The 23,111-nt window shown below is 36.7% G+C and overlaps 1 protein-coding gene across 1 annotated transcript in view; it reads right to left on the minus strand.

Annotated features, from left to right (window-relative positions):
- The window catches only part of LOC132561330 (KICSTOR complex protein SZT2-like), an 80,042-nt gene that overhangs the window by 25,944 nt on the left and 30,987 nt on the right, over positions 1-23,111 (minus strand). Inside the window, exons 20-30 of the mRNA XM_060226056.1 lie at positions 6,712-6,827; positions 6,018-6,178; positions 5,431-5,661; positions 4,588-5,361; positions 3,871-4,123; positions 3,287-3,506; positions 2,775-2,838; positions 2,034-2,309; positions 1,684-1,903; positions 746-824; positions 417-608 (exon numbers count right to left, since the gene is read on the minus strand). Of these exons, the coding sequence (XP_060082039.1) occupies positions 417-608; positions 746-824; positions 1,684-1,903; positions 2,034-2,309; positions 2,775-2,838; positions 3,287-3,506; positions 3,871-4,123; positions 4,588-5,361; positions 5,431-5,661; positions 6,018-6,178; positions 6,712-6,827 (2,586 nt within the window). The remainder of the gene's footprint in view (positions 1-416; positions 609-745; positions 825-1,683; positions 1,904-2,033; positions 2,310-2,774; positions 2,839-3,286; positions 3,507-3,870; positions 4,124-4,587; positions 5,362-5,430; positions 5,662-6,017; positions 6,179-6,711; positions 6,828-23,111) is intronic.

Below are 23,111 nucleotides of genomic sequence, written 5' to 3' on the forward strand. Positions count from 1 at the left end.
AAAAGACATACTCATATCACAATTATAAGAATGAAACTTTTAAAATTATTTTTTTTCACTTTTTCTAAGATACTCCTAATCCAAGACGGAGCCATTTTTTTCTCCAGTGTTACCAAATAAGGATATTCTTGAAACACTTTCAGATATGATAGATGTGAAGAGCAAAACAGATTTGGAATGATCACTAAATGTCTTCCATATTCTAAGCATCTGAAAATCTAAATTTCACTTCACCACTCAAAAACCTGAATATCTTATCCATGATTTAGATACACTTTGAAAATGTGATAAAACTACTAGAGTTTCAAAAAACGGAAAAGGAAAAAACTTTAGCTGAAAATTCTTTGTAGTACAGGAGAAAACAGAAAATAATAAGGGGATGCTAAAGTAAATATTCTTCATAAGAATCTACAAACCTCTTTAAACTTAAGCAAACTAAGTCCTGATCCATACACAAAACTCAGTTTGATTTTCTCGGTAGCACAATTTGGTTTGCCCATTTCTGCAGACAGCCTGACATGTTCTGTGACAAATTGGAGGGCGTCTGTCTTGACTGGCTGCAGGTGACGTAGAGCTGAGACAATCTCATCCTTTAGCAGCCATTCAATCTAAAATCAATGAAGAGGAAATTACTTTTATCATAGAACTGCCTATTTGATGCTCGAACCATCATAGTTTAAATAAATATAAAATCCTATAAAAGATAAAAGCTCTCTATAAAATACAACTATATCATCACACCTACCTCCTCCTTACACTTGTGGACAGCATGTTGCTGTAGTTTGGGGAGATGAGCTATAGGATCCTGTAGTTGTCCAACATTACTGTGGATATCAAAAAGGAAACTTTAAGCAAATGTTTTATAGCTAGTTCTTTGTATAACAAATTATGATAATTAACACTTCCTCTTGACATTTAACAAGACAATGGTCTAGAAAACCTGTGCATTGTAATGAACAGGAACGTTGATAATTAGTATCAATATTTTTGACTTCTAATACACTTGTACTGAGTTTGAGATAATTTATAAACTTTATTTATTTTACAACAATTGTAAAACAAGTTATTTCAACTTATACTAATCATTCTTAGGGGCCCACATGTAAGCTCACGAGGGGTCTTATTGTAGGAGGAAACCAGAGTACCCATGGCAAACCAATGTGGTCGGGCAGGTGACCCCTTACCTTTTCACCTCCCTTCCGGGAATCGAACCCCAGACGACTAGGTAAAAGGCTAGTGCATTAACCACTGCGCCATCCGATAACTGACCTTTAGTAGACAGTATACTTATCAATCTGGCAACAACCCCACACCAGGTTATAATAAACAGTTTATAAAGGTCTTGTAATAAGTTCATATGCCTAATTTGAGTCAGATTGTATGTGTAAACCCCTGGGTTTACTTGTGAATAAATCATAGTGAACTGAAAGAGTGTGGACAACATTCATTATGTTTGACAAAGACATATGGAAGCTCACTTCAAGATCCTAAACACATGCTGAAAAGTGGTGTAAGTACACAGGGGGTGGTAAAATCAGCATCAATCCAGCTTTAAACTATTTCTGATACTTACACATGACCTGAGTCAGATGACCCCCCCCCAACTCTGAGAACTGGGTGAGGGGGAAGAGAGGTAGAAAATTGGGGGTCACTCAAGTTTTAAGAATGATCTTGACCACTCACACTTGTACTGAGCCTGAGGCCCCTGTCTCTGAGCTAGGGGGTGGAGAATCAGCTTCACTTGAGTTGGACAACATCCTCTGGAATTCGGGCTTGTTTTGCATGTCTGAGTCAGACTGAAGTGTTAGACAGTGTAGATCGAATGTTATCTTTAGGTCACCCAATTGTAACTCCATAGGGTCTCGTGTTGACTGTTCCTTCTCCTCAGCTATCAAAATTTCATCTATACAACAAAATAAGATTGATATCCTAAAAACAAAACATCAAATTATGTGACATTTATTTCAATAATAGATGTAGATCAGAGGGTACACTTCTTTACTCATCAAAATGAGAAATTCAGTGGTACATACCCAAACATGGGATGAGGGTCTGAACTGATACATCCTTGTACTGCATACGACTCTTTACTGTACAGGTGAAGTACACAAAGAGGGGACCAGAGTTGTTGCTAACATCATCATCTGCCAGTTCAGGGCACAAATCAACCTCAGAGGCAAACGACTCATCCGAGTCCAGTGTGGTGGCCATTGAACTGTGATCAGCATCTTCATTTTTCTTATATACAAGCTGGTACCCATCTTCTCTCTCTGTTATCCCTAGACCATCATCAACAGATCGCACTAAATCTGAAAAAGGCCAAGATCATTAATACATGGAACAAGGTCTGAAAAAGGTAAAGGTCAGAAATACATACCACATGACTGAAAAAATGCCAAGGTCGTCATAAATAAAAAGTCTGAAAATGTTTCAAGGTCAATTTGAATGTCAGAAAATGGGTCAAGTTCAACATAAATGTACGGTACAATATGGGTAAGGGTCAAGTTATGGTCCATTAGGTAAGAAAAATAACAGTCATCAGTTGTAATCAACATGGACTCATCTGTTTCTGAACTATTCCCAGTAGTGTATTTAAAGTTCAAAATAACCTGAATATAACCAATAATTCTATTACTTCTAAATATTATTAAAAAGAACCTGTTTTATAAATGGCAATCACTGTAACAGAATTCTGACAAGAGATAAGAAAGGTCTTGGGGGGAATTATGGGTCAGTCTATCACAAATACAGTTGATTACAGAAGATTCACTCACCTATAGTTGGTCCAGTATCAACTTGTTCATCCATGTCTTTCTCATCTGTTTCACCAGATTCCAACTAAAACCAAAAGAAACTCCATACCATAACTCCAATTCAATTAAGCATACTATAAGAAATATATTAATACAACAACCATTTTAAGGTGAAAATGCACTGTATGAAATTAGCGAAACATGGTTGATCTTGTTTTAACACCTGACCAACAGAAATATAAAATTGTACTGATGTCAGATCCCTATAACTTGTTATATACTTAATAACTTGTAGTGAGAATGAAACAAGTTTAATATTTTACTAGAATAAGTAAATCAATGTTTAACTGATACATATATATATCACAAAAAGGGCAAGAAAGAAAAATCATTATAAAATACATTCAATTACAAATAGTGTTATCCTTCAACTGAAATATAATTCCAGAAGAAATGGAAGAATGATATATTTAGATGTGAAATCATTTTTGGTTCTAGAAATGAAACCCTCATGTATATTTAAGCATACTCACGGAGCTGTCCTGTGGTACAGATTCCGGACAGTAGAAGTAGTAGTTAGGATAGTTGGGCACAAGCTGGAACCATTTCTGTGTGATATCAGTGAACTTGCGTCGGATGAGACTGTGAAGACCATCCTGGTACTCACATCGACTAGCAGGTTGAGTCTGCAGTTTTACTAAGGCAGTGGGCAGTTGTAGGATGGAAGGTACTGGTTTGATACCTGAGTCACTTCTGTCAAAGTATCAGTAGTATTATAACAACTGCTTGTATTTCTATGTAAAAACAAGCAATATCTAAAAATGTAAGCTAAAGATTAACTTAACACATTCTGCTATTACAACTTTATACGAGAATATCAATTAAAGGGGCATAACTCCTTGAAGCAAAGAACCAAAGAAAGAATCCTGTCACACTAAGATTCCTCATAGCAGTAATTTTGATTATCTATTAATACTTAAGTTAATTGGTGAAAGACATTAGGAGAAACTAAGCTATCTTCTACCTGATCTTCAAAACAGATTTTCCTTGATCATATCCCTTAATGAAGCTGACATTAAGTGTGAGAGCTTAACCGACATTAAGCATGAGAACTTACCCATCAGTTTCATCTAGATTTTCCATAAACCTAACAGATGAGCGTTTGTTTGTAGTTTCTGTCCCTTTATCCTGCTCTTTGTTTCGTTCCTCTTGAGCAGACTCTACAATCTGGCGAAAGTGTCGACATGATGCGAGGAGGAATGTGGTGATGTCAGTCTCCAAGGGAAAAGATTCTGTACACATATTGTAAATGACAGAGTCTATATCCTCAGGCGCCATGAAGTAACCATGCTGTAGACTCTGGAATACACCTGGGAAAATATTTTCTTTAGATAATTATAGTGCCAAATATTTCTTCATACCTGAACATAGAAATTCAGAAAAAAAATTCTGATTCATATTGAATGAACCAAAGGCACGCTTCAAAAAGTATACTGTTTACTGAAAGTGTGTACAGAATTAAATTCATCTTTTTTCCAAAATATATTTTATTTCTAGTCTGATGATGTGGCCCCAATTCCAATGAAGAAATAAATTCTCAATCTTACTTACACCCATCTCTTGTGGCGTGACAAAAATTAACATGAATCAAGAACACGATTGTTTTAGGTATACCTCCTCATCACTTAGGTCAAAAAAGTACACCTTATTTGCATACTTAAGTAACAAATATTATACTGAAGTCTCATGGCTATAAGCATGTTAAAATTGTATGTAAAGATATGGACATTAAAAAAAAAAATTCAATTTGACATTTTTCCCTTAACATCCTTACCATTGACAAAACAGCTAGAGTAGACTTCAGAGAGGAAAGTGCAGTGAATTTTCAGGTCCTCAGTGCCATCTACTGAGCTCTCAGTCATCCTTCGCTCCTGAGACTGACTGCAGCGTAGGATCTGGTGAAGTGTTTCATAGTCATCCTTATCATCACTACCAGGTGTCGAGTCACGGTCAAATGATGGAAAACGAAAGAAATGTCCTCTACCTCCAGGCGTATCTAAACTTTCACCTTTTGTTTGAAATGTACAGTCCTCAAAGATATCTGCAGCCAGTTCAAATGTCCAAGGATTGATGAGTGAGTCTGTAACATTGTTGAGGTAACATTCATAGACATACATGGGTACAACACAGGTCAAATATTTATTTTCTTTGTTACTCTCCTCCTCCATCTCCCCTGGTAGGTCCGTCACTGTATCCTCTCTCTCCAAGTTCTCCAGTTCTGTCTGTTCATCCACCTCAACATCCTTGTCTGTCCCTGAGATTTGGGCTTCTGACCCCTCAGGTCTGTCTACAATGGTGTTTGAGTCAGAATCAGACACAAACTTTTCCCCAAGCGATGTCACAGGAGTTAGAAAGTCTGCCTTCAGTTTTGCATTCCTCCCCAAACTGCCATCTTTGAAACCATCCTCACACATAGAACTTGATTTAGATTTCACAATTTCCTCAAGGTCATTCAGCTTCAAGAGGTCATCAAAGGATGCAGGAAGGAATGTCAAAAACATCCTTGTGTTACTGGAAGCTCTCACAAAACATCGCCACTGAGGATATTTCCTCCTAATTCGCATGTTATAGAGTCTCTTATGTTCAGCTACAAGTTCCTTTAGGACACCACGGTCAGCAACCTGATCTTCAAGAAGTTGATCAAGGTCATCCTCAAATGAGAAAGGAAAGGGGTGAGTGGTAGTGTCCCTTTTTCTTTCCTTTAGCAAATGCAAAAACCTGAAACTATCTTTTGTAGACATGATCACCTCCCTTTGAGTGGTTTCCTTCAGTTTTTCAAACATGAGGTTGAAGAAGAGGTTGTTAGAGCCTTTGATATCTCTCTGGATCTCATCTTCTTTGGGATTTGCTACAATTGTTACAGTAAAAAAAAATATTTACAACCAAAAATATTAATCTTCAAATGGTCATTAGGTTCACATTTTTTAACTCCCCTTTAGGCAAGGTGAACAGAAAAAGAATAGTCCATTTGTCTTGGTATATAAAGAAACACGCTTTTTCATGCTATTGTTTATAAACTGACTATAGTGGTACTTGATAAGACAGAAGTATCTACATTTAGCTAAAACTTCTCTAATCTACTTAAAATCACCTCTCCCAATCAGGAAATAAGTAGATATTTTAGATTACAGAAGTAGTATTTATTAAATTTAATTCCACTGCATATATATTGTGCATTGCTCCTACCCCCATAATCAGACTAACCAATTCTAAAGGTTGACACCAGGAGTTCTGCCTGCTGACTGCGTGACAACAGTGACAAAATATCAAATGGTAGAGGAAGTTGATGTATTGTCGGTGGGGATCCAGGTCTGCCAGGGGGATCCTCCATATACAGTGGCACAAAATCAACACTACTAGAGAAACTGAAAGTTGAAATCAAACATTTCAACAGGTGCCCATTGTGATTAATTACTTAACAATATTAAGCCAAGAACAAGAATCTCTATTGAGTTAAGATTTGTTTAAGTGTTGTATAGCATATGTATAGCAATGAATGCACTTAATTACAAAGTGAAATACATGTCGTCAATATGCATGGCAATCTGAAGACAAGTTACTTACTCACAATTATAACTGATTATTTCACTTTTCAAAACAACATCTGAAGTCAGTTAACAATCCTGTACTATGCATAGCATGTCTACATTGACTGCTTCCTTCAAAGTCACAGCCTCCTAAAGGCATGTGTAACAGATGTGATTATCTATTTTGATGCCTCTGCTAGGATTTGAACCAAAGTCTGCTAGGATTTGAACCACAGACTCCTCGCTTACAAGACATATGCTCTTGTCGAGTGGTATATTTCTGCTAGTATTTACCTGAGTAACATATGTATATTATTAAGTTATTGTAATATCAAGAAGTTTTTTTTCTGTCACCATATAATTGGTCTTACCTTCCATTTTGTAGCCAATCCACACTGTTGGGGACTGCAACAGTGTTCTGACACACATAAACCAAGTGTTCAAAGGTCACCAGGCAAGATATACATTCAAGGTCAGGTGGATACAGCTGTAATGACAAAAAAAGAATCATTTATTAATTAGCAAGCGAAAATCATTCTTTTCTGCTTCATGGCTATTTCTCTGCCTGATTCTCTAGGAAACATATGTTACAATGACGGATAACATGTTACTGTATGAGTAACTGATAACATGTCACTGTATGAGTAACTGATAACATGTCACTGTATGAGTGACTGATAACATGTCACTGTATGAATGACTGATAACATGTCACTGTATGAGTGACAGATAACATGTCATTGTATGAGTGACAGATAACATGTCACTGTATGAGTGATGGATATCATGTCACTGTATGAATAACTGATAACATGTCACTGTATGAGTGACTGATAACATGTCATTGTATGAGTGACTGATAACATGTCACTTTAAGAGTGACTGATAACATGTCACGGTATGAATGACTGATAACATGTCACTGTATGAGTGACTGACATGTCACTGTATGAGTGACTGATAACATGTCCCTGTATGACTGACTGATAACATGTCATTGTATGAGTGACTGATAACAGGTCACTGTATGAGTGACTGACATGTCACTGTATGAGTGACAGATAACATGTCACTGTATGAATGATTGAAAACATGTCACTTTATGAGTGACAGATAACATGTCACTGTACGAGTAACTGACATGTCACTGTATGAGTGACTGATAACATGTCATTGTATGAGTGACAGATAACATGTCACTGTATGAGTGATGGATAAGATGTCACAGTATGAGTGACAGATAATATGTCACTGTATGAGTGACTGATAGCATGTCACAGTATCAGTAACTGATAACATGTCACTGTATGAGTGACAAATAACATGTCACTGTATGAGTGACTGATGACATGTCACTGTATGAGTGACAGATAACATGTCACTGTACGAGTAACTGACATGTCACTGTATGAGTGACTGATGACATGTCACTGTATGAGTGACTGATAACATGCCACTGTATGAGTGACAAATAACATGTCACTGTATGAGTAAATAACATGTCACTGTATGAATGACTGATAACATGTCACTGTATGAGTGACTGATAACATGTCCCTGTATGAATGACTGATAACATGTCACTGTATGAGTGACAGATAACATGTCACTTTAAGAGTGACTGATAACATGTCCCTGTATGAATGACTGATAACATGTCACTGTATGAGTGACAGATAACATGTCACTGTGTGAGTGACAGATAACATGTCACTGTATGAGTGACTGATGACATGTCATTGTATGAGTAAATAACATGACAGCTTATTAGTTATTGATAACATATCAATGTATGAATGACTTGTCATTGTAATATGTCTATTTGAATCTTGAAAACCCCTATTCATACTTTTTTCTGTTTAATAAGTTCACAAACAATAACTTGATTCTTAAAAATACATCAAAATACAACTCAAGGTGTAACTATGTTTTATTCTACTCTTGTAGTCAACGATGGTTTCTGTTCTTATTGCATAATCAAACAGTTTTTCATACCTTTGAGATCATTATTTGAATATGTTTTTTGAAATCAAATAGCAATGCACTGATTTGCACAAATAACACAAATATAATGCTTTAATCCTTATTTTTATAGTTAACTATGAACATTCTGTTATTCTGTTAAAACAGTCTGGTCTTATTTGTCCATGTTTGTCAAGCTGAAATATGAAAATACATAGTTATATTGTATTCTCCTTACTTTTACGACCTTTTTTGGTCACACTCAGATTGTTTAGTCAGTCCTGTGCTTATCCAAACACACCAGTAATTACTGAGTTACCAACCCTGTACTAATCCAAACACACCAGTAATTACTGAGTTACCACCACTGTGCTAATCCAAACACACCAGTAATTACTGAGTAACCACCCCTGTGCTATCCAAATACACCAGTAATTACTGAGTCACCACCCCTGTACTAATCCAAACACACCAGTAATTATTGAGTTACCACCACTGTGCTAATTCAAACACACCAGTAATTACTGAGTTACCAACCCTGCACTAATCCAAACACACCAGTAATTACTGAGTTACCACCCCTGTGCTAATCCAAACACAAAAATAATAACTGAGTTACCAACCCTGCACTAATCTAAACACACCAGTAATTACTGAGTCACCACCCCTGTACTTATCCAAACACACCAGTAATTATTGAGTTACCAACCCTGCACTAATCCAAACGCACCAGTAATTACTGAGTTACCCCCCCCCCCCCTGTACTAATCCAAACACACTAGTAATTACTGAGTTACCTCCCCTAAGCTAATACAAACACACCAGTAATTACTGTGTTACCTCCCCTAAGCTTATACAAACACACCAGTTATCTCCCATGTGCCTAACTTCTTGAGAGTGTAATATCTGATGTTTAATGTAATAGTATAACAACTTCTTCTATAAGCTGCTCTTGTTTATACATTGAGAACAGAGTTACGTAAATGGTAGTGTTCCCAGTAATTTTAGCATAAATAATGCATATACTATTTGCGGCATCTAATATGGTATAATTCAACAGTGTGTCAGTCAGCAGTATAATCTGAACAAGATTGGTTGGCTCATTTCTCTCTCTCATCACTGTAGTTGACATGAACCATAGGAGAAATGTAGAAACTTACAGCTTAGTTTCAATATTTCGGTAAAGTCCTATGTGTGGTTTAGGTTAGCAAGTAATAATAGGAATTAGTTCCTACTTTTGTAGGGTCTAATTGATACATCAAGGTTGTCATCTATTCCCATAAGTGTTATAGGTTTTCACTGTTATTGGTGAGTGATGACATTTTTTTATTGATCGTCTTTTTATAAAATTGGTACAAAGAGAGTAAACTGATTGGCTGAAAAATTCAATTTCAATGTAATACGTGTAACTTCATGTCATCTTGTGTATTGTGATGTCACCAAAGACAGATATTAATTAAGTGACAATAATTCCAAATATACTCCGATATAAGTGCAATAAAATGCTGTTTTCATGAATGTTTCCAAAGTATCTACATTATGTTATTAACAGAAGGCATTTCAATTTCATAAGAGATCTAGGAAACACATCACATTTTTTATTTCAATTCACCAGAAGCTCAATAGAATAAATTCTTTTAATCACTTTATAAAGCTGATATAAAATAGAAACTCATACAAGATCCTCTACATCTGTCTCCAAAATTTTAAATATGGCCACTTTGCTTATTTCTAAACAAAAAGGGTAGGAGCATATACCAGCTTTAGCCTGAAAACAAAGGATGAGTTAGAAAGACCTTGTTGTACTGACTTCTATCCTCTACCAGTGTTAGCTTGGCTCTAGAGTTTGAGATTGAAGACTGATAAACTAATTCTTTATCTACTACTGATAACTACAGTCAATACAGTGGCTAATTTCTGCTGACAAACATTTCAATCACACGCCACTTTTATCGCCTTATTTAAGATAACACCAGCTAACAGCCATATTTATATCAATACTAATAACTTTAAACACAAAATAAAAAGATGTTACATTGCAGCAAACTGTATCATCCTTCTAGTAATTCCTCCTCATCGAACAATTGCCAAGTGACAGGTCTTTGTTCCTTTTCTATGCCATATCTATCTTTTCCTCTAAATATGATTAAGCTCTCAGAAAATTTAGACAATTCTGTCCTAGTATGTAGCAAAATTTTCTTTAAATAGAATTGAAATTGACTTCAGAAAATTCAGCAAAAAATTAAGAAATGTATAAATATTTATCGAAACTTGTCATTTTTAATTTGGCACAAAACTACTTGTTATTAATATAGACAGGTATTCAAGGTCATTTTCTGCCAAAGCCTTTATTTAGAGTCTATTTTTGTTTCACCTACAACACAAAGTCGTGACACCAGATTACTTTGTTGCTTTTCCAGCAGCAATGGTGGTGATGACCACATTTCCTTTAGAATTTTGTGTTTAGATGTCTTACTGAAAAAGTCCAACTATAACTAATTTTGATTTATAGCTTTATCACATAGTGGGTACCTGAACACATTCATCATTTACAAAATGTATTCTCAAGTTTTAAAGTCCAGCAACACTGAAAACTGAGGGATGCTGAGAAAGTAGATTTAATAGTCTTGTGTTAAGCTCAATTACCTTTTAAGCATGAGTGCTATTCCAATGAAACACGGCATATAGTTACATTGTAGTATGGAAATTCCTGCCTACCAAACAGATTGCATTAAAATTATTTTCTTGGTTTATTTGTAGGAAGATTTTGAGAAATGACTATTACATCTTCCATATTCAGGTCATTTGCTAAACCACAGCAAAAACATGAAATTCCAAAACCTTTTATAAACAACTCACAACAAATATGCTTTTCTAAACAGAAAATCACCTTGTCAATGATTTCAGATGTTGACAAATCTATTAGGGCTATTTAAACCTCTCCAGTAGAGTTAAGTTGGTTAATTTATGTTAGCTTGTTGACATAAACTTATGTGCATACTCATACTGCTATTTAAATCTTATTAACACCGCAAAACAGGTTTATTTTTCAATACAGATCAGTTGTACTTTAATGTCATCTTTGTACCATCAATCATATACAACTTTAGCGAAAACGTATTTATTCAATGTCTGCTTATCATTGTTTTACAACAACAATCGCCACATCACCCTTCGTCCTTTCCAGTGTAAAGTTTGTAAAAAAGACACACAAGTGAATAGCACTTTTTCATAAGTTAGAGTGATATACAGTAGAGCCAAAGAATTAATTAAACTGCATCATGCAGCTGTTTCGTCCTTCTAGGACTCGCCAGTGACACTAAGGGCCTAAAATTTGAAGCCTAGCATAACAGTTATTCTAAAAATTCACTAAAAGCATCATTGTGGTATCAGTCCTTTTCAAGTTCTTCAAACACGTGATACTTAGTCAAATACAATGTATAATACTAGCTGTGGAAACCACCAGTATTACAGTGAGAAATAAGGCATGATTGAGAAACACTATGCCGCAGAGGGTAGGCTATTCATGCAGGCTAAGCTAACATGTGGGCTTCATTCAACTGAAAGGCATTTTTGCAACACTTTATAGGTGTAGGTGGACAAATGTGGTACAATCAAGTGAGAAGTCATTAAGGATGCATATAATAAAAGAAAAATTTTTTTTGAAAAGTGTACAAGATACTGATTGGCATGGAAACTATGGGATATACTTGACAGTGACATACTTCAATCAGTGATGTCACAAGTCAACAGCAATACATGTGACCACCGTAAGTGACGGTGACACAATAGCAATTAAAAAGCGAGTTTTGTGAAGTCCAATTATGATGTAGAAGACATCCATTAACACTACATCAGGCATTATCAATTTGAGCCAGAAATGTTTTAATGTGGTTGATACTAATTTTGTTTCTGTATTTTTTTTTCTTTACAAGATTTAGTACCTGAATATTACTAATGATGAAAATCAAAAAGAAAATTAGAAAAAAAAAGAAAAAGAAAAAAATACTGTTTCTGTAATAGAGAACTATTATAAAATAAATAGTGGTTTTCATTTTTAAAGATTTTCTAAACTCTGAGGCAGTGAGGATTTATTTCTCATGTAATTCATGAATAATGCTGATTTTTTCCCCCCCCACTCAATTTATTTTCCTTAAAAAGATAACAATATTGAACACTGTCAATATGTTTGAGGCTTTATATATACATCAATTCTGAGATCAAAGGAAATTTTTTCAAATTTTTCCCACATCTGCAAACCCTGAATCCCCGTTTTACATACAGGTCCTCACATCCCATCATCCTATTGTTAGTATAAAGGTCCCAAGTAGAGTCTCAAATATTTAATCATGTGATATTATTCTCTGACAACCTCTGTCAGAACATGTTGCATCTTGTCAGCAGGTTGACACATCTTCTTGTCCTGCTGCTGGTGAGCAGGTGAAGAGGTACCCATCCTATCAGTGCAGACTTTGACTGCTGCTGAGGACACTTCACCCAAGTAAAGGTTGAAGTCTTATGGTACACAGGGTGTCTGTGCTGACCCAGATTGACTGGTGGCCTTCACCAGACCTTATCACATTCTTACACCTGTACAATCTAACCCTGGTGTTCATCTCATATAACTAATACTTGGTGGTTGTGTAATGTGTCATCAATAAGATGTTTCTAAGCGTGAAAACTAGGGTGGCAAGAGAATTTCATGTCACATTAAGTTATATGAAATTAACTTTAAAAGTCCTAGAAATATTAAATGAAAATTTGAACATGTCATGTTTAAGATGCTAACCTGTGCAGCATTACTTTGTTATAGTACACCATCAAATTATCTTTTATATCCTTTGTCTTTTAGGCCTGGATATCAAGACATTGATTACCAAGGGAATATGAACAAAAGAGTATGTGTAATCTATGTTCTGTAAATTACATTATCTATTACGCAGTATGTCTTTGTCTCGTAATAAGCCCGCCCATATATATATACAGCTATTCAACTGTAACACTACATACCAAATCTATTTCATTGTTCTGAAATAAGCTAAAGATACTGCATACTGATTTAATTAAACGGAACGTTGGTGTATATGCCTGTCTGTTGGGCAGCAATATTCCTATTCCAAATTCCTATGGATTCTTCTCCGAGATGCTATCTTTCAATGAAAATGTATTGACAAATGGAAATTGTCAATAGTTATTACATGTAAGGATAACAAATGTTATAACCAAAAGTAACATCTGGCTTATTTGTATAGATACAAAAACTTACCTTGCTTTCTTTTATCTAAATAGTAAACAAGAACTAGTTTGACAGGGATTGAATTTTATTTCCGAATAACCATGGCATCATGATAAACACATAGTATGATTAATACACATCAAGGCATCTATTTGTCTTCTTCTGAAATCCTGCAACTTAAGTTGGAAACAAGACAACATGGGGGGAAATCCAGCTTCATCAGAAGAAAAAATTCCAGTTTAATTAGGTAAAAAAAATCCAGTTTCATTAGGTAAAAAAAAATCCAGCTCCATTAGGTAAAAAAAAATCCAGATTCATTACATAAAAAATTTCAGCTTCATTAGGTCAATGTTCTATTTGCATTTTCTAATCAAAGTGATCATCAGCAAGCAACATCAACACATCCAGCAGACCCTAATACAAAAGGCCAATTTGACCTGTATAAATCTTAACTTTCACATATTCTGTAGAGTAAACTATGCCATTTCTTTTCAAGTTTAATCAAAATAGTCAAACAAGGTTATAAAAACATGGTTTTAATTTTGAACAGAGCTTTTACTTATAAAATTTTTGCTCATGATTACTTTTTCATCTACTGAAAAAAATGAAGTTGAAATTTAAGTTAACATAAAAAAAACAAAAAAAAACAAAAATGACAATATCAACCTACAAACTTTATAATCCAATTAGGATTTTTACAGTGTCCATTTCTAACACATACATTATAGGTTAATGAAATCTAGCGAGAACTTTCATCCTGAAGATAATTACCTAGGTAATATATGTTGTTATTAAACCTTTCATCCAATCAGAAGCCTCAATAATTTCATCTTATTTCATAGAAATGAATAATTACCAGTTTGCTGTTAATTATGTTTCACTTGCAGCATTCCTCTTACACTTTCAATTGAAATCTGCCGAGAAATTTAATCTATATTGATATAATCTTGATTTCTAGATTTGCATATAAATATGATACAATGGAGTCAACCACAGCAACATGTTTGATTTCCTGTACAACAGTCCATGCTGGAAAGAGTATGAAGAGATGACCTTGACAATATCCCTAGCTGTAAGAGAAGGGAGAATGTCCTCTAAAACAGTCCAGGTTGGACAGAGGAGAGAAAATGTTTGGTTCTCTATAACAGCCCAGGCCTTACAACAGCACAGGCTGTAAGGAGTTGTGATAGTAAACAAACTTTTATTGGACAGTTCTAAAAATTTTGTTTCTGTGAAAGCCTGCTTTTATCATTGATAACATTATCAGCACTATAAAATATAAATCAGTCATATCTCTGTATTTAGCTGTATGGTACTGTTGGATAGGGACTACCCGTATGTTTACATTTTGAGCTAGGAAGGGTTTCAAGTTTAGCTTCACAACATTTCAACCAATCAACAAATAAAACCAAAAATTGTTTGAATGTGAAATTCTACATTAAAAACCATTAAGAAGTTTTCATTTCCAAACAATGAGGCTAGTTGAATATGTTGTGCTAACATGACGTTTTGTTCTGCCGTAAGTGCTTGACCTGGTCACAATGAAATGGTGTTCATTTGTATGATTGTTGCCATCTACTGCTATCAATGATGTTTTCTTCTACGCAATATCAGCATTTATTTTGGTCACTAGCGTATCCAGTAATGTCTGTTCCTTCAACACCAAGATGGAATTTATATATTGACAGCTTCATAAAAATATATAAAATTGAAAAAGTCAGTTTTGACAAACTTAGTGAAAGTCACACTTATTTGACCTTTGAACCTTGAGATATATGTCATCAGTGAAGTCACAGTGATATGGTTATGATATAATGAATAGTTCACTTGCACCATCTTGGAACCAGAAGCAGCTGAGATGATACCATATGTCTACCAGATCATTTTAGCGATGGTGATACCAAGCATTACTTTAAACATTACTTACCCAAGAACAATACTTACATTGTAGATCCAGGGACTTCCAATTTGTCGGACAGGTACAGACAAGTTTGCTTTCTTTGTCATGTTGACTGTGATGTTAGTAAAATAGCGGCAAAATGGCGCATCCTGCAGTTGGAGGAGTTGAATCTCACCATGTTATTTACGATGAGATAAAACTCTCTCCACTACAAATTACACCCTCTCTAGGAACCATCACCATGGAAATCAGGTTAGAAGAGGTTACCAGCATCCAATTTTAGGAATTGTTACCATAGAAACTCAGTTACCAGGACATCAAACATTATTTCTTTCAGCATCTCAAGTATACACTCTGACCAAAAACTATTATCTTTCCGAGATATCTGCCACCCACAACAGCAAAGCACTTGCTCAATACAAACTTTGAAGAAAGAAACTAACCCATTGAAATAATCAAACAACAGAGCACCGCTAAATCTAAGTGAAATATTATGTTTTTAAATCAAGAGCACTACAAAGCAATACAATTATCCTAGATACCAACAGATCCAGCACCACCCAAAGTCACTCTATAGGTAAATCCTCTCCAAATCTGGTTCTTAATTTGTCATACTTACTCATGCAACTACCATGGCTGACAATATATGATTTGTATAGAACAATCTCCAAATAAAAGTTTAAGGAATCATAGCTTAACAGAAAAGAATTTAAACTGCCAATGTTCCATTGTCATAATTGACAAGACTTCATCTTAGAAAAAACCCTCTATCACTTTTTGCACTGTGACTTTAAATCCTCCACATTGATTTTTTCTTCCCTCAAGAAACCAGCGTATGATAAAATCACCATTTCCACTCCAGGACTATAACCACACTGCTGACCGTGGAGTTCTGGGTCCCAATCCCAGCCCTTCACTAATGTTCGTCCTCAGTCAGGCCCTAACCTTTTTGGCATGTGAGCTTAGCCAGTAGACTGACAACGCTAGCCAAGTTTACATGACCCATAAGTCCCTCTATTTGTTGTGTCCAAACAATCGTTTGCAGTTACCCAAATATTCCCAGCTCATCCTAAACCCACACAACCGACAGTGTGAAATACTATCTGGCCCACTCAATACCCAAGGCCAATTTCTGACTTCATATTGATTATGTATGAGCATGTTCTAAAATTTTTGGGTTGATCATGTATGTATTAAACAAACAGGTCACAGACTATGACACAAGTATATTACCTATCACACACTAAAGAAAGCTGGCAGAGAGAGTGATTAAATATGAATATAAAAAAATTAATGCATTTTAACCTAGTACATCATCATGTTGAATGCATCACATTCAAGTTTTAAACAGCTATGAAACTAATACTTAAGAAACATTTAAAGGGGTGTTATTCCCAGAAGACAAATTTCAATGAAACAAAATTGTATTTATGATATCACACTTAACAAACACTAGTCTATAAACAGGTGAAGTTGTAAATTCAGTTCACACTTCATCCACCCACATACTTCCCCAACATTCGTTTTCTAAATGAAAACTAGTCCACATGGACAAAACCATGGAGTCACACTAACTACAGAGACTTAACCATCATGGCACACCAACCTAACAGGACAAAGTCACACTAACTACAGAGAATTTACCATCATGGCACACCAACCTAACAGGACATAGTCACACTAACTACAGAGACTTAACCATCATGGCACGTCAACCTAACAGGACATAGTCACACTAACTACAGAGATTTTACCATCATGGCACACCAACTTAACAGGACATAGTCACACTAACTACTGAGACTTAACCATCATGGCACACCAACCTATACAGAGACTTAACCATCATGGCACATCAACCTAACAGGACATAGTCACACTAACTACAGAGATTTTACCATCATGGCACACCAACTTAACAGGACATAGTCACACTAACTACAGAGACTTAACCATCATGGCACGTCAACCTAACAGGACATAGTCACACTAACTACAGAGATTTTACCATCATGGCACACCAACTTAACAGGACATAGTCACACTAACTACTGAGACTTAACCATCATGGCACACCAACCTATACAGAGACTTAACCATCATGGCACATCAACCTAACAGGACATAGTCACACTAACTACAGAGACTTAACCATCATGGCACGTCAACCTAACAGGACATAGTCACACTAACTACAGAGATTTTACCATCATGGCACACCAACTTAACAGGACATAGTCACACTAACTACTGAGACTTAACCATCATGGCACACCAACCTATACAGAGACTTAACCATCATGGCACATCAACCTAACAGGACATAGTCACACTAACTACAGAGATTTTACCATCATGGCACACCAACTTAACAGGACATAGTCACACTAACTACAGAGACTTAACCATCATGGCACATCAACCTAACAGGACATAGTCACACTAGCCAACAGGGACCGAACCATTTAGTCACACTCACTGACAGGGAGCTTACTACCTCATAAAAACTCTCCTACATAGAACCACCAAGTTACACTGGCCTAGTCATACTCTCCCAAAGGGGACTTAACACCAAATTACTGTAGTCTAATCACAAAATGAAACTCACCTAATGAACTATTGAAACTCGCCTTCAAGTAACTAACCATCTTTCTACACTAGCCTGAACTATCTAACTACCAAGTCACACTCTCCTATAAGAATCATCTAGCCATACATGCCTACATGAAATGCCGCAGGAGACTTAACACCAAATCAAACCAGCCAACAGAGATCTAATCATAAAGTGAACCACAATGTGACACCTTTCCTGCAGGGATCAAACTGATCACAAGGTGGCACTCGCCTACATGGACCAAACCACCAAACAGCACTAGCCAACAGGGACTTAGCATCGCCTCAGACTTGCCTACAGCTACATTTAGGTCGCTTTCTTTTAAGTGGTTGAAACAGTTTGACTAGTTGAATTTGCGCCATAAATACCAGGTGCAGATCAGGACTGAGGCTGGACTGTGGAATATCTGGCACATGCAGATTGAGGGGTCCAGCTGTACCTGTCTGAAATTATTTCAGGAAACATTATCCTACTAAGTAAGAGTGAAATGGATGGTATCTTAATTTCTGTTAACAGTTTTATGCTTGACAGGAAATTCTAAAAGTGTGCATTTAGAATTGCGTTTGTGCATAGTGGAATAATTCCAGACTAACTGAACCGTTTCAACCACGTTACATGAAAGTGGCTTTAATCATCATGAAATGCCTCACTAGAAACACCACCATGCTAGATGGACCTATTATGAATTAGAAATTATTCGCCCTTGCAGTCAATTCACTGACATAAATTCTTTGATAAACCTTTGGATGTTTGAAATATCATAACAGAACTGGTTGACCAAAAAAGAAAAAAATCTGTCTCAAAATAGTAAGTTTCAATAATATAGTAAACTATCCCTCATGTTGGTTATTCTTTATCAAGCTGATAAAACTATAAGTTTCTGATCAGGACACATAATAGCTTAGTATTAGAAGACATGTGACAATAACTCTAGTACCAAGTGATGGAACATTGCTAAAAGTCAACACCATTTCCTGACTTACAACTGATGACACTGTTGCTAATGTCATATATGCTAATGTGTGGATCACTTAGGAAGACCAGAGAAACCTTTGAAGCTGGCTTTGTAGATTAAAGTTATAACAGTCAAATAACTCCACAACCGACTAGTGTCCTGTCATCGCATAATACAATGGAAAGATATTTCCTCATCCTTCTCACTTCAACACGTAATCTATATCTCCCTCTCCACTTAAACACTTAGTCTATAGCTTCCTTCCCTCTAAAACACCTAACCTATAGCTTCCTCACCACTACAGCACCTGGCATAAAGCTCCCTATCCATTAAAACACCTAGCCTATGGCACCCTTCCCACTACATCTAGTCTATATCTCCCTCCGAACAAAAACACATAGCCTACAGCTCTCTCCCCACAAACACATAGCCTGTAACTTTTGCCCCACTAAAACACAAAGCCTACAGCTTCCTCCCCACAAACACATAGCCTTTAATTTTCGCCCCACTAAAACACAAAGCCTACAGCTCCCTCCCACAAACATATATAGCTTATAGCTCCATTCCAACTAAAACACCTAGTCTACCACTCCCTCAACACTAAAACTAACATATAGCTCCCTCTCGACTAAATACTAACATATAGCTATTTCTCACTAAAACACCTTGCCAACAATACTTTCCCACTGACACATACAGCCTATAGTATCCTCCCCACTAAAGCACCTAGCCTACAGCTCCCTCCCCATTAAAGCACCTAGCCTATAGCTCCTTCCCCATTAAAACACCTAGTCTATAGCTTGTCCCCCTCCCCCACCCCCACCCCCCAATTACACACCTAGCCTATCGCTCCCTCCCTACTTAAACACCTAGCCTATTGCTCCCTCCCTACTTAAACACATAGCCTATCGCTCCCTTCCTACTTAAACACCTAGCCTATAGCTCCCTCCCTACTTAAACACCTAGCCTATAGCTCCCTCCCTACTTAAACACCTAGCCTATTGCTCCCTCCCTACTTAAACACCTAGCCTATAGCTCCCTCCCTACTTAAACACATAGCCTATAGCTCCCTCCCTACTTAAACACCTAGCCTATAGCTCCCTCCCTACTTAAACACATAGCCTATAGCTCCCTCCCTACTTAAACACCTAGCCTATAGCTCCCTCCCTACTTAAACACATAGCCTATAGCTCCCTCCCTACTTAAACACCTAGTCTATAGCTCCCTCCCTACTTAAACACCTAGCCTATAGCTCCCTCCCTACTTAAACACATAGCCTATAACTCCCTCCCCATTAAAACACCTAGCCTATAGCTCCCTTCCTACTTAAACACCTAGCCTATAGCTCCCTCCCTACTTAAACACATAGCCTATAGCTCCCTCCCTACTTAAACACCTAGCCTATAGCTCCCTCCCTACTTAAACACCTAGCCTATAGCTCCCTCCCTACTTAAACACCTAGCCTATAGCTCCCTCCCTACTTAAACACCTAGCCTATAGCTCCCTCCCTACTTAAACACCTAGCCTATAGCTCCCTTCCTACTTAAACACATAGCCTATAACTCCCTCCCCATTAAAACACCTAGTCTATAGTCCCCCCACCCAATTACAAACATGGCCTATATCTCCCTTCCCATTAAAACACTAAGCCTGTAGTTTCCTCCCCAATAAACAGCTAGCCTGTAGCTTCCTCTAGCTATCTCTTGTCCATTGTTAAGAGAGCCTGATCACAGAAATGCTTTTACTGGTGATCCGACTTCATCGATAAACAATTAAGTCTGATAATTCGTGACTTTCACCCCCTGCTGTAGTGACATATTTGAATTCTATGTCAATTTCACAGAAAATGAATTTTGATTTAGTCACTGAGCATATGAACAGGCATTCATGTATTAGAACAACAGGTCAAGATCTGACCACCAGAAGTGACTACGCACTGATTGACAACAGATATTAGCATGCCTGTCACACACCCCATCACAACATACTTACAACCCCTGCATAATTTACACCTAGACAGGTTTGGACCAGAATAAATCTGTCAGCTGATTATTCTCTCCTCCCTACCATTACTGGACTAATATAACAGTGTATATACATCACTCCATGTAGCAAAATCTCACAGCCCTAACTTAAAATGAACTTTTGTTTATCCTATCATATAGTTTAGTATCTAAGCCTGAACGACAGATTATAAAACAAAAGTATGTGTCATATGTTAAATATGTGACAAAATTTTATTGCAATACTAACCACCTGAAACAAACTTTTACTAGGGAAACAAAGTGTTAGCAGGTCTATGACTGTACAGACAACACATATGAATATATAGGACAATCAAGGACATACATCAAGGAGCAATATCAACTACTCATTATTTACATCTGTGAACCCTTTGACAACAATTTACAAATTGATAACAATGATGAATCTGACACATTATGAGCATTATTAAGATATATCCACATTCTAGAAATATTCCAATACTGATCATGTGCTAGGCCAGTTATATATATTATATAGTGACCACACCTTAAAGGAATTATGACAATGTACGCTCACCCTTGAACTACATAATACTGTAATACTGCCTACACTTTAACAGTTATTACATTGTGATAGCATCATACTTCAAACTAAAGACACATATAAGGAAAACCATAGATCACACTATGGGTTTGATGCAAGTCAGAACTTTATGATATTATGTCTCTATAAAGACAATGTTAAACTCCTACAAATTGCGTACAGATAATTACTACTATAATGATAATGATAAAGTCTACTAACGATGATATGAATTGGTCCAGCCCTGTGTATAAAACTGACTATAAAGATGTATTAACTGGGGTCATCCTGTGTAGCATTATCTGTGTCAGCAGGTGTGACGTACTAACCCCTCCCCTTGAAACATCGTAGATATATCTGGGCCTCAAACTTCAGCACAGCTATCAGCCCCTGATAACCTGGATTAGAATGTGACAATATGGGTCAATGGTGTCACAAATCCTGTAATAATTCCATTGAAAAGTTTATCCTCCATCCAATCCATTTTCAATGTCTTCTTCACACAAAATTTAACATAGCTGTGTCCATGTACTTGCGGAAGCCAAGCTTTCCTCATAGCATTACCCTGGTCTACACAATACACATCTAATACAAAGTCCACTTCCCTATGTCTGAGGAAATACCTCAAGTGCTTATACTATAATTACTATCATTATCAAGTCAAGAGTTTTCTACTAATGAGGAAATCTATTTTAGTTCATTCACAATGAAATTTCTCTTTATCATGATTTAATCTTTGAGAAAAATCATACAGAGTGGGCACTGTTATATATGGAGACAAAACAGATCATTCAGAAAACTGACTCGACAATTGTACAGATAACACCATACAGGAAAGACAAGCCCTAAAGTGGACACGGACCATACAGGAAAGACAAGGCCTAAAGCGGACACAGATCATAGGGGAAAGACAGGCTTTGCAGAGGACACAGACTATAGAGGAAAGACAAGCCTTAGAGAGGACACAGACCATAGGGGAAAGACAGGCTTTACAGAGGACACTGACGATAGAGGAAAGACAAGCCTTAGAGAGGACACAGACCATAGGGGAAAGACAGGCTTTACAGAGGACACTGACGATAGGGGAAAGACAAGCCTTAGAGAGGACACAGACCATAGGGGAAAGACAGGCTTTACAGAGGACACTGACGATAGAGGAAAGACAAGCCTTAGAGAGGACACAGACCATAGGGGAAAGACAGGCTTTACAGAGGACACAGACCATAGAGGAAAGACAAGCCTTAGAGAGGACACAGACCATAGGGGAAAGACAGGCTTTACAGAGGACACAGACCATAGGGGAAAGACAAGCCTTAGGGAGGACACAGACCACAGAGGAAAGATAGGCCTTAAAGAAGACACTGAGCACAGAGGAAAGACAGACCTTAAAGAAGACGTAGACCATAGAGGAAAGACAAGTCCTAAAGATGCCACAGATCATAACTTAGGGTTCTAGAAGAATATGAAAGATCCTGTTAGAGTGACATATAAAATGATACATCTATGGATGTAAGATTTACACCTAAGTATGGCCAT

This window comes from Ylistrum balloti, unplaced genomic scaffold, assembly GCF_031769215.1.
Source record: "Ylistrum balloti isolate Yb309-2 unplaced genomic scaffold, AGI_CSIRO_Ybal_v1 Utg369668, whole genome shotgun sequence".
Lineage (NCBI taxonomy): Eukaryota > Metazoa > Mollusca > Bivalvia > Pectinida > Pectinidae > Ylistrum > Ylistrum balloti.